Below are 13,294 nucleotides of genomic sequence, written 5' to 3'. Positions count from 1 at the left end.
CTGTTGAGACAACAGTACGGTCGCCATGTTGTGACTGGCAATTTGCTATTAAAAAGTTGTATTTTCCCATTACAACAACACCCACCACTTTTAATTATTACTTTTTTGATGAAGTAACAGTTAGGAATAGCTATTTTGTGTTGGGGTATTTTTTTGTCCGGTATATGATGTGAATCTTTTTCTAAATTTGTGTATACTATGATATATACACTTTTATGTTTCCACAGTCGTATTTTATTTTTCTGAGAAACTTAATTTTTGTTTTTAATTAAGTGTAGATCATAGTCATGACAGACATCGACAGAAATAAACTCTTAATAATGAACATGATTTTCAGTTAATTACAAGTTAGAATAATGAATTATTTGAATGTAGCCTAATTTATGCACCTGTATGTATATTAGAATCTGAGGAGAGCTGTTATCCTCTTGGTCACTAGAGGGCGGTAACTCTACATACTATCGGGAAAAAATTGAGGAAATACAGACGCGTTGCCTTCAAAATAAATGTCCCCGTATATCTTTTCCCAAATTATAAAAACCATATACTGTGTAGCGTTCTGGAACATAAGCTAAGTTGCTCTCTTATTTAGTCAAAACCCTCCTTTTACTTTTTACCTCTTTATGTTGCCTTTCTATTTCACATCCTCGCTCTTTTAAGCTTTTAAGTAAACCGGAAACTGATGCTTCTATTTGGCTAACTTTGTACAGCAGGAAGTGTGTGAGTGAACTAGTGATTACGGAACTAACAGCTTAGCCAGAATCAAATAAATAAAGGATTAATCTCGAATTACCTCCCGTGTAATCCTGCAACTCTTTCCACGATGTCTCGGCAATCCAACCGAACGACAGACAGCAAGAAAATGGTAGGATTTACGCCATAGGAGCTAGCTAGCTAGCTAAGTTGCAAAATGCTAACCTTTGGAAAATAAAATACTTTAGAGCAAACTATTTCATATCTTCGTCAAACAAATGCTTGACAGTCGTGATTTGTTGTTTATGCACTTGTGACAAAACGTATTAAAAACATGAAAACCTGTTACGTTTATGTATCATTTATTGCTGGCTTCTAGGGGAAGTGTAGCTCGTATAGCATGAAAGCTAAAAATATAGAGGTTTACATGCAGTCATAGTCGGCTGCGTTAGTTTTGGGGTGTTTATGTTTTGGCTTTTAATGTTAATTTGCATATTTTTAAATAAGTATCTTACCTTAATATGTTCTGGTAACTGAAGTAGCACCACATCCTGACATTAGCATAATCCTTCAGCGGATAAAGAAAATGGGCTTTGCATTCTTGGATTCTGGGGTAGTAAAAAAAACCTGAACTATTGTATTTTGATTGTAGCTCGTAAAAGCTTTATAATATGTCTCTACTGAGTGTTTTACCATTGTTGGCTACCAGGTATTTATATTACTATGTAACTACATGCCGAGGCTTAATAACGATTAAAAAAAACCATATACAGTACCAAAAGAAAAATTGAATCAAGCTATTATAAAGTAAAAATCTAAATGAAAGCAATATGTAGCTGCCAGTCACATCATTACGGTTAATGGTATATAATTTCATCTTGTGGCATGATAGGAGTTTGGCATATATTTTTAAATTTAACAATATATTTCTTGATACTTTTATAAAGCACAAAAATGTCCTGATTTGTTATTTTCGAAATTTGTATTATTTGTTTGTTCTTGTAAAAATTCCTGTCGCAGATGAATAATTTCAGTTTCATACAATCTTGGATCTTTCTTCATGTAAATGTTTTATTTTACCTCTTCATAGCTATGTTAGTGTACATTAGTTTACCAACCCATGAGCATTGAAACAGCAAAAAGTAAATACATTGCTGTGCTTTTTCCTTTAGAACTCTGAGCTGTTCACATTGACCTATGGGGCCCTGGTGACCCAGCTTTGTAAGGACTATGAAAATGATGAGGAAGTCAATAAACAGCTGGACAAGATGTAAGTACACTTTAAGAAGCATTTGTCACACCCACTGCAGGTTGTAAATGATGTGAACCTTTGAAGCAAATTGGTATGTTTAGCTTCTATTGTTTGAAGAAAATCTATTTCATTGTTGTTTCTGTTCTGGTATTGCAGAATGTGTGCATTGCTTTAATTTTCTGCACCATAACCACCATAACCATTTGATTACTATACTGAAACTATTGCAGTCATTATATTATGGCTTGGTGTTACATTATTGAACATTATTACATTGGCAATTGCTACAAACGTGTTTGAGCCAGTAAGTGAAAACAAAGGCTTTTCTGCACCAGAAAGAACAAAACTGCATCTTTGAGTGTCTTTGGGAAAGATTGTGAACATACTTTGTGCTCAAATGTCACCTATGGACAGGATGCTCGACTATCAAATTATGCATATTCATTATTAAGTTAATCTGTGCGTTCTAGTGAACACCGCAATACATTGCATTTCATGTATTTAATAGTATAACACTAAGATTAGCACTTTACAATATTAATTTTGTTATTCCATAACAACGCTTTCTGTGAGATAAACTACATTGTTGTCTGTCATGTGAAAATGTATCTTTGAATACGTAAAAAAGAAACTGCCTGAACTTTGTGCGCTGTTGGTTGCCAGTTCCAAAAGCTTAAGTGTAGCTTGGCCATTCTCCTGCTGTAAGATCAGTAATACTGTGGCCTATGTTAGGATTTCATTTCTCACACACATCCATGTGTTGTTAGACTTTTTTTTTAGGGAAAAAAAAGCTTTAGAAGTAGCTAATGTTGAGACTAGTTTTAAAGACAGACAAAACATCTCTTGACGGCCAAGCTGGATACAGTAATCCTGGAGCAAAATAGTTTAGACAAAACCATGGATTTGTAGCCCCAAAAAATTCAAAACATCCCTTCAAGCTGGCAGATCTTTGGACTGAGTTTGCTTTGTTTCTCCGGTTGTATGGCAACCCCGAGCTTAGAGCAGGATTAGACATGTCTCAGCTGCCCAAAGAAGGTAGTAAATGTTCTCTGCCCGCTCTCAAGTTTTCCACCCAACTGGTCAGAGATGGGCTATGTTAGGATAGGGGCGCATTAATTGGCTTCCAACTGCAGTCAGGATAAGTTGTCTCGACTTAAGACTTAAGTCACAATTGGCAGCAAGTTCAAGGCTTCAAGTGTGTGAAGCAAAAATGTCTTGAAGGATAGAATTTTGTATAATTTCTGCCTCTCCTACCATGGATATGAGCATTGATATCCCTTGCCGTTCTGTCTGGCTCCCTTTCACTCACAGGGGATACAACATCGGAGTGCGTCTGATTGAGGACTTCTTGGCGCGTTCCAGCATCGGCAGGTGTCAGGATTTCCGAGAAACAGCCGATATCATCGCTAAGGTAACTGGAAGGTTCCAGACCAATTGGAGCGTGACCGCGGACGTCTCCCAAGACTGGGGGTTGGAGGAGGTCTTAAAAATTCAGATTAGAGAGATCAAAACACCCCAACACATGATGAGTGAAAGAGCAAAAGTACAGATGGGAGATCATATGTTTAAGGCCAAGTAGAGGAGAAAATGGTAAAGTTTACAGGATAAAGTTATTAGCATTGATTTTAAATGTTAAACTAAGATCACCTGCTGTGGTCAAAATACAGCATTTTGACCCAAAATGCTGTATTTAAAACTGCTAAGCTTTAGTAGGCTGCATATCAGGTGGAAGAGTTCTGCACACGAATTTGGTGCATGTGTCACTGGAAGTTTATAAATTTATTCAAATGTTCTTGAAAATCCTTATGAGTTAATAAAGTCACTGTGTTCCTAATTTGATTTGCATTCCTCCTGCTTTTCTTCTTTTGTTACACGTTGTGGTTTTTTTGGACTTAAATCTGTTTTTCCTGATGGCTTCCCTGACAAGAAAACAGAAAAGCAGCTTTTAGACATCAGCTGGTTCAGATGTTACTGTTTCGTGCTTGAGGAGATTCAGTGCACAGATGGAATAGCGCTTATTTAGAAAACAGTAGTTTGGACTCGACAATTAATGCTTGCCTTGCCTTGGGATATCACATGGCCCCTCATTGAACCTCAAATATCATAGAAGCGATTTATTCAGTCAGTTATGCAAGAACGTTACTCGCAGTGCATAAAGTATTTAGAAATTTTGCTCAAGTAATAGTCGCCATACTTTGTAATACCATTATTCAAGTAAAAGTAAAAAGTACAGTGTAGTAAAAATACCCCTAAAAGTAGTTCTTCCCCAAAAATACTACTCTAGTAAATGTAACTAGTTAGTATTACACTGATCTCATGGCTGATCTATTGAATGTTTCATCATTTATTATTTAATGCTTTTAAAAAGGCACCAATAGTTAGATGGGTTTGTTCAACAATATTTGACGTTAAAAGTAACTAAAGACAAACCATGTCCAGCTAAACTTACCGAATAAATGTGCAACAAATAGAAGATTTTCTTTCCTATCCAGACCTTGATTTGTTTTCCTTTTCTTCCCCCCTCACCCTTCTCTTCAATATTGTTGTGGTCCGTTAGGTTGCATTTAAGATGTACCTGGGAATTACCCCCAGTGTGACCAACTGGAGTCCAGGAGGAGATGAATTTTCTCTGATTCTGGAGAACAACCCGCTGGCTGACTTTGTGGAGCTGCCAGATAACCACAGCACGCTCATTTACTCCAATCTACTGTGTGGGGCCCTCAGAGGAGCCCTGGAGATGGTAAATTCAACCGCTTTGTTTTCCCCATTTTGAATAAAACTTGGTCAGAATTGATAAAATAACATGGCTACCATGGTTTAAGATCCTGAATTTGGTGCATGTGCAGCTGGACTTTTATAAAATGTATTCAAATGTTCTTGAAAATCCTAATGAGTTAATAAAGTCACTGTGTTTAACAGAAGGATATAGACATAGACAGAGTTCATTGTAATTCAGTTGTATGTTTAAAAATGCACAAATTGAAAGAAATTTCATTGCAAGGCTCCAATAATAATAATTAAATAAATAATAAAAGTATTAATGTAAATATGTATAATAAAAGATTAAACTAATAAATCATTTATATGCAAAATAAATAATTTTTTTCTGTATGTATAACTTTTCTGATAATCTGCAGATTTCTTTCTTAGACCGACTTATTTGAAGTATTTTGAAGCTTGATAAAATATTTAAGACTTTTAGTTTGTTATTTAAAACTCGTCTGTCAAAGGAAGAGTGTTTCTTGAAGTGCTTTGAGTCTCGTTTGGACCTAAGCATATGACATTCTGAATCTGATTTAGGTCCAGATGGCAGTGGATGTGAAGTTTGCCCAGGACAGCCTCAGAGGGGACAACGTTACAGAAATCCGCATGAAGTTCATCAAGAGGATTGAAGAAAACCTCCCAGCCGGAGAGGAGTGACAGAAAAACAAAGACACTTTTATTTTGTTTAGGTGTATTTTTTTGAGTTGCGTGGCATGTTTCTTAATTTATGCATATAATTTTTTCTCAATTAAATCAACATTAATCAATGTATGTTACGTGATCCTTTTCTCACGGGAGATTTCAAAACATTTTCACCACACTTAAATTTGGGACGGGACTATATGAATAGGCTGTTCCAACACATTTGTATGCTTTGATTTAGTTAAATCAAAATTAACAAAATTAGGCTAGTTAAATTAAAATTTAACTAGGCTGTATATTTAGGGTTGTTTTGCTGAAAAGCGTTCTTCTACTCCAGTCTTATGGAGCTTTAAAGGTCTTTAGTACCAGGATTTTCCTGTATTTCTCTCCATCCATTTCTCATTCAATCTGACTAGGTTTAATGTCCCCACAGAGGGGAAAACATTCCTGCAGCATGATGCAGTCACCACATTTCATGGTGGGCTATGTTTTAAGTGTGATGTGCAATCTTAGGTTTCCAAAACACGTAGCGTTTAGCACGTCCACTGAAGGGCTTTGGTGTCTTCTGACCGGAGTACAATCATCCAAATATCTGCAGCTGCTCCAGAGTTACCACGGTCTTCTAAAGGCCCGCCTTCACAGTCGTGGCTTTAACTGGTTCTTCCCAGTCAGCCCGGCCAGTTTCTTATCCATTCGCAAATCCTGTGCGGTTCCTTCCTGTTGTTTGGAACCGTCCCAAGAGTGGTACAAGTCAGGCCAATCTGGGTACAGCGATTTGAGTGCATTTGTTGATTGACCCGTGTGGATTTACGTCACTGGATAAGTAAAGCTGTTACTTGTGGAAGAATGCATACAGCATCACGTAATGAACAGAAATATAATGAGAGATCTTGGAGAAACTGGCTGCCCAAAGGTACACGCTTAAAATGACGTTATCAGAGTGTCGACCGCGTTCCCACATTCCCGCTCACATTCTTGCGCATATTCATGCGCACAAAGTGAAGAACAGACAGCCAACTCGCTAGAACCGAAACAGACTGTAACCGGCTAGAGTACGACTTAGCAAAGGAGAAGGGACATAACAGTTCAGGGGCTGAATATTGAGAATATACATTGATGAAATATGAAAAGGTTTAAGCCTCATGTTTCTACTTGAGGTAATTTCTTTGATGCACCATAGGTGCTTTGCGAAGTCGAACAGTGCTGGATCTGTTACCAGGCCTGTGTTTGTGCAAAGTACATTGAATGAGTCTTGAGTATGCGTGTCCAGTAAAGCTTGCAAGTGCTCACTTGTGGTTTTCACACCTATGAATGGTTTTACATCACCCAGAAGTAACGAGCAGAACCCCCCAGTTTGTTCCAACACGCACCTCGTCAATAACCCAAGAAACACAGATGGCTTTTCAACTGCCAATGTGCTCACACATACACAAATCATTTCTCAACTCACATTTAAAGAAAGAGGGAAAGAAAATCTGGTATGGCTTCCATAAAAACATTAGACATGTTTTTCCTATTGTTCTTCATTGTAGCAGAGCAACACTTGTACCAAACTCATGAGACGGCTGAAAGCACTTACGAGGATGAGATTGTCAGATAGGGATTTCCTCTTGGAAAAAACTCTGTCAGCTAATAGCTGCTGGAAACCTCTAGGGTTTACACATCCAATTTTATAGCTGCTGTTACATAAAGCCATGCCTTCTTCTGCTGCTTGAGCATGGAGCTGATGTAGACTTCCTCCAACAGCCACCAGAGGTTGCTGTTTACATTACGTTACCTTCCTGAGACCCTGTCGCTCCGGAGTGTGAGGATAAAACTGGGTCTTTTTGCCCAAAGCTAGGTATTGTTGCAAAAACACATTCCATTATTTGTAAGAGGAACGCCTGGAGCTGCCAGAAAACATAAATAAACAGGTCTTTTTTTTTTCTTCTTTTTTTTTTGATGAGGAATATGGAAAGACAATCCACTACGGCGGAGCAGAGTGACCAATGCCAATACAAACTCTGGCTTTGATTTGGCTCAGGATCAGAGAGTGAATGACATCATGCCACCTTTGATCTTTGCAAGATGTATTAGGGATAGGGGGTCTGATTATTGCCTCTGTCTGCCCTGTTGACTATTTAAAGTGATCACCGCTGAAAAATGGAAGCACCAAGAGGGCCGGCACTGTGCAATAAACGCTTTGTGTCATTAGGCAAGCTCTCAAAACATTACGAGTACATATCAATGCACCCTGAATGCCTGGAATGTGTATGTTGGACCAGAACGGAGGCAGGTATCTCCTTTTTTTCATGATGTAGATTACTTGGCAGGCTTATAGCTGTCTACATGGAAATGGATGGACAGCTAAGTTTGTGTACTTGAGAAAAACCTGAATCCCTTCACCATATGCTCGCAAGAGCTTGACAAATGCAGACAAATACACATGCTGTGTGCGGAGGCCAAAACGAGGATGAATTTATTACCATTCCTACACTCACACTCAGGTGTTAATGCACACTGAAATGACCTTTTCCAAGCACACAATCTTGCTTTGCAGCCCTCAGAGCCATAACAGGGATTCTCACATATTCTATAACAAGTACTGCCTAAGTAAATAGAGCTGTCCAACGAGCAGCGTCTTTGTAGAGTTTTTCAAACAGGACTCGTGAGTTTTAAGTGGGTATTTTACTGCTTGTTGTTTTCTTGAAATTTTTAAAATGGTTATCACCATTGCGATATATTGTGACAGTAAATTGGAATTCGTGTTGAAAATTAGTAGGGGTCCTATTTTGGAGAAGCAGGCCTGTTTACCTTTAACCAGCAGCAATGACGTCTTAGTTCATTTTCATCCACTACCTTATGTTTGCATTTACCTCACAATTAATACAAAAAATTCACTAAAGTCAGGCTAAGTACCACCAGCGGCAGGTGAACCCCACTTTGAGAACCAGGGTTCTACTGTGGGACTCGTGAGAGTTTTTGTTGATGGTTTTAGCAGTTTTTGCCCATTAAACAAGAGGTATGAAGACTTCAAGCTAATGCTCCATTATGACTTCACTCCTCATAAGCGGGCAGATGGGATTTCTATTCCCTTTCCCAAGACTGCAGATGTTGTCGCAGAATAAAAACACTCCAGGGTTGGGGAAAAAAAGGGGGTTTTCGAGACACCTAAGTCTTGCTGAGCTGCAGGGAACTACTTGAAGATACTGTTGTCATATTTTTCCCCCTTCCTTCTCTCTTTCACATTTGTTTAAATCAGTCTAAGACAGCTTGTTCAATGCCTGAACTCAGCAGGCCTGCTGTTCTCTATTAAAATATCTAATTTTATTAATATTTTTTATAAACGCTACCTATATTTTTCAGAAAACTTTATTAGGACAGATCTGGAAAACAAGTAGCAAATGTTAAAGGCCCGAGACAGTGTGCGCTGATCTGCTTTAAGCCAGATAAATGTTTCCATGTGCTGTTTATGGAAAACAAATGGTGAAAGGCACGCTGTGACAGCGAAAGCCGAGCACGTAGAGTCAGATTTGACCTGTGCTTATTAAATAAATACGGCATCCCGTTTTTTTACATCCATCTCATCTATTTTCACCCACTATTACTCATAGTGTCGTTTTTGTTTTCTCAGATGTTCTCATTGAATAAATCACTTTATTTCCCTATTTACTTTTTAAATATTTGTCTGCCGTGTAGAAGGTCGGGAAATGTCCTGTGTCTGATGGGAAATGTGCTCTACTCTTCTGAGTGGATGACTGGAGATTCAGTCATCCAGGACTTCCGTCGGTTTCCACAATGTATGTTTTTGCATCTGGTCAGCGGAAAAAGCAGCCTTGGCAGCGGGGTACTTGGCCTCGATGAATAAAGAGAGGGAAACAAACCAATAAACAAGCGTGTGTCTGTGGTAAAAATGCTGTGCAGCAACATGAGGCTAAGGTAATTGAACAAGTGTTAAATCGGCCAACGTCGCACACCTAAATTATGCAAACTTAAGCGCCAGAGTCGTCTACTTAAACACACTGTTTGATTTCAGTGGTTTTACAAGGTGCACTTCTTAGATTTATGTTCATGAGCACCTCAGTAATCAAATGTGGATGTGGTTTTGAGAGATAATTACGAGTTTATTTGGTATTCAGTCACAGCGTCTGCAAGCCATTTGGATTGCGAGTCATTATTCACTTGCAAACAGTCGAGCACTTCCTATAAATCTAATTTGTCATGCTTTGCTCCTCTGTTTATGATCTCTCTGACATCTACAGTGCTTTTTCACATTTTGTCACATTACAATCAATATTTTGTATGTAGTTCATCAGAATGTTATAAAATTGCCTTCAGAAATGTTAGAGCTCAGTATAAATCCAGTGTGTGGCTTGAACAGTTGCTATTAACTAAACTATAAGTTCAGCGAACTTTGCACACAGGTCAGGGATAATGTGGAGAAGCTTAAAGTACGAATATTATTTTAGGTTGTAAAATAATAACCAAACCATCAACATCTCACAAGCTGTATGTTGGCTTTATGTACCTTAGAGGTTCATCTCTGAAGTCATTTCATATTTTGTAAGTTTAGGAGCAGCCAAGAGGAGATATGAAAAGGAGAGTTTGTTGTTGTTTTGTCCAAATAAAAGAGGTATTAAAGTTTATGTGACCTTTAACTTGGAAGACGAGCAGTCCTTTTATGAAGCAGAGTTGCATGCTACACCTTGCCTCCTACTTGTAAGTTTAAGGTCACTTTTCTTCATGTCTAAATTCTGGACAACTTTGAAAAAAATATATTTTCATGTCTGTGATTATGTAAAGAAACATTGTAGATCATTTTAAGATTTTCTTTTCATCATTTATATTCTAAAACTCTGTGTTTTTGATTGATGCCTCAGGGCAACATTGCACAGTTAGGGCCCTTTTGTTCAGACAATATTATTCTTCAACAGTGTCATTAATAAATTTCTTGTTTGATTTGTATAACACTTCTCATAATCACTGTAGAAAACCTTGGTGTTTTAGACTCCTTACAGCACAGTGTTGCCCTGAGGCAACAAACCCAAATCTTGCTCCGATTTTACGATTGATATATAATTAGGGACCACCAAGCTCCCAAAGAATGTGGGTAAATATTTATTCCCCCCCAAAAATAAAAAGCTATGCAGTTGCCATGGTTACCTGCCGTTATCTTGCTGTCTTAACATTAGCTAGCATTCTGTCAAACATTCATCACCAGCCTGCATTTAAACTGTCTCTGGTTGAAATGGTGACCCACCATTCACTAGCTAACATTCTGGAACAAACTCCCAGAAAACTGCAAAACTGCTGAAACACTGCGTGCCTTTAAATCTAGACTAAAATCCCACCTGTTTAGGGTCGCCTGTAATGTTTCGATTGTTGATTCTATGTTGCATGCTTTTTGTGTTTTTATGAAGTAAAGCACTTTGAAATGCCTTGTTGCTGAAATGTGATATACAAATAAAAATTGATATATTGATTGTACAGTCTATAATCCAAAAATCCAACTTCTTGACACTAAGTACAGCAGAGGATCTTCCTAGTGCTGTAATATAGACTATAGGATATCTGTCCTACCCACAACCAACAAAATATGCAGCCTTGTCCTTGAAGACGTTTGCATATGAGTTACAACAACATTTAATTTCCTTCTTGGATTAATAAATTATTTATGTATTGAATTGAAACTTACATGATACGTGGCATGGGCGTCCACCTAAAGTTAGAACATAATACAGTGCTTGTATGAAAGAGTTGCAAGATGTTACTTATTATTGGAAAAAATAAGTAAGACGATAAAAAGTTCAATTTAGTTTGCCAGAAGCCATTCAGGAATCAATAAACTTGGAAAAAAAGTGCCAAACTTGTTTGGCCCACATGCAAACAAAGCACAAGAGAGTATAAACTTCCCACATTTTCCTAAATGTGGGTTTCTGCAGGTGTGGAATACATTGAAACACAGAAAAACAAAACATGGGTCAGAGTCAGGTGACACAAACAGTGTGCGGCTAATCTTGGATCAACTGTTTCTCGAGAAATTTCTGCTTTGTTCAGCGTTCATCGTCAGGGTAAAAGTGGTCCAAAGGCCGAGTCAGTCTTGTGCTCCAGCAGTTATCTGTCTGGTCCCATGAGGGGTTCAGACATCCAGACAGCGGCTGGGTGATGCAGAGCCATTTAATGCCTTGTTTTCGGTTTTCCGTCTCCCCTTTCTTCCAGGCCTTTTGGAAGGGGAGCTGCTAAGCTGCTTTCGCTCTGCTTTCAATTTCCTCCCGGTCTTTTGTTCTTCCTACTTTCCAAGTTCTGATCAGGAGGAGGTTTGCAGATGCTCCTTCTCAAAAACCTTATTTTTCGGGCCTTTTTATCTCATGGTTTTGCGTTTTCTTGCCTTGCTTTCCTCTCTCTTTTTGCTCCCCCTTTTTTTGACCCTACAGCTGCTCAAGTTGGATTTTATGTAACACTGAGAGAACCTTCCAGCTTGGAACGGCCTCACATGAAGACAGAGTGGGGAGAGTGAGTGGGAAACAGAGGAAGAGAGAGAAAAAGTGTTACGTAGAATTTTGCACAGGCTAACCAAGACTGCTCTTGACTTTGGATTTATTGTGTGAGAGTATTTCTCCCTAACATTAAAAATTGTAAACCCAGGTTTTTTTTAAGTTGATTATTTTTTAGCTTTTGTGTTCACATGTTAACTTCTACCAAAAAAGTAAACTCTTTGGGCACCCTGGAGGAAAATCAAACCTGGCCTCCTTTAGAGCAGCCAGATTTGCTTGATGGCTGCACAGCAGCGGCACTCTACTGGGAATGGCTGCTCTCCACTGACATGCATGAACTGACGGTGTGTATGTCTGTGTATGTACTACAATAAAAGTTTGGCGTGACAAAACACACGCATCACACACACACATCACACAATGATCGGAGCAGCCTGCCTTTCATGATACATGTCTCCCCAGCAGGCCATCTATCAAACTTGAAAAGCACAATATCCAACCTAATATCAAGGCATAAATCTAAACACCAGGTCTGAGGCTTTATGTCTTCAACAACTCGTTTATTATACGCTCACCTAAAGAACCTCTCATACAACTCAGTGTGGCTTTTACAGCACTGAATGTTCTTTTATATGGACTAAACATGTCAATTCTGCAAGTGTGGGTTTTCACTTTAATGCCCTGGAGCTTTTACACCGGAGAGAAAGGCTACACTAAATGAGAGAAGATATTAGGTAATATTTTGGTGGGGGTTGTTGTCATATAGCCCTATTAGGATTCAACAAGCCAAACCCACAGTTATTTTTACATTTATACAATGCTTGATATTCTTAAATTAGAATATTGCATTTGGGAGGAAAAGTTGTCGAAAAAGGAACCTGAACACATCATCCTGCCAATGGAACATGACTTTGGCAAGATCATGCTACATACTGGAGAGTACTGCAAGGGTGCTAATGATTTGGGACAAGGGTGAAGATTCACCTTCTCATTTATTTATGCCGCTTCTTTATTTTCTAGCTTTCCCCCTTCTCAGTCGCATTTGAGAGAAAAGCTATTGAAATAATTATTTTATTAAAATAAATCATTTGCCGAAGAAATATCTTTCTTTTGATCAAACAAGTTTCGAGCAAGTTCCGAGACACCTTCATTGTGTCTCAGTGCAATTTATGTTAGGACTGGGACTAAATGGGAGACAAGTAAAATCAAACATATTTGTATAGCACATTTCAGCAACAAGGTAGCTTAAAGTGCTTTATATAACGAAAACATAATCAGTTATGAAACAAGCGACAAAAATTACATTTTATTTAATGCCATCATCAAGCAAATACACATCAAATATGTTGATCAGTTTTCCACTCACTACTAATCAAAGGCAGTTCTGAACAGGTGGGTGTTTAGTCTTGATTTAAAGGAACTCACAATAGTAATAAGACGAAGCTTAGCTGCCACTGTTCTATATTTGAGC

The 13,294-nt window shown here is 38.3% G+C and overlaps 1 protein-coding gene across 1 annotated transcript; it reads left to right on the top strand.

The window, feature by feature from the left end:
- The first annotated feature begins 667 nt into the window (after window positions 1-667).
- trappc3 (trafficking protein particle complex subunit 3) lies at window positions 668-5,479 on the top strand. Its single transcript, XM_028035421.1, has 5 exons — window positions 668-865; window positions 1,866-1,963; window positions 3,257-3,356; window positions 4,503-4,685; window positions 5,246-5,479. The coding sequence occupies exons 1-5, from the start codon at window positions 824-826 to the stop codon at window positions 5,363-5,365; spliced, it is 543 nt and encodes a 180-aa protein (XP_027891222.1). The 5' UTR covers window positions 668-823; the 3' UTR covers window positions 5,366-5,479.
- Window positions 5,480-13,294: the final 7,815 nt, after the last annotated feature.

The sequence above is a fragment of the Xiphophorus couchianus genome, chromosome 13 (assembly GCF_001444195.1).
Source record: "Xiphophorus couchianus chromosome 13, X_couchianus-1.0, whole genome shotgun sequence".
Lineage (NCBI taxonomy): Eukaryota > Metazoa > Chordata > Actinopteri > Cyprinodontiformes > Poeciliidae > Xiphophorus > Xiphophorus couchianus.
Note: the sequence above shows the minus strand (reverse complement) of the source record. Positions and strands in the feature narration are given on the sequence as shown.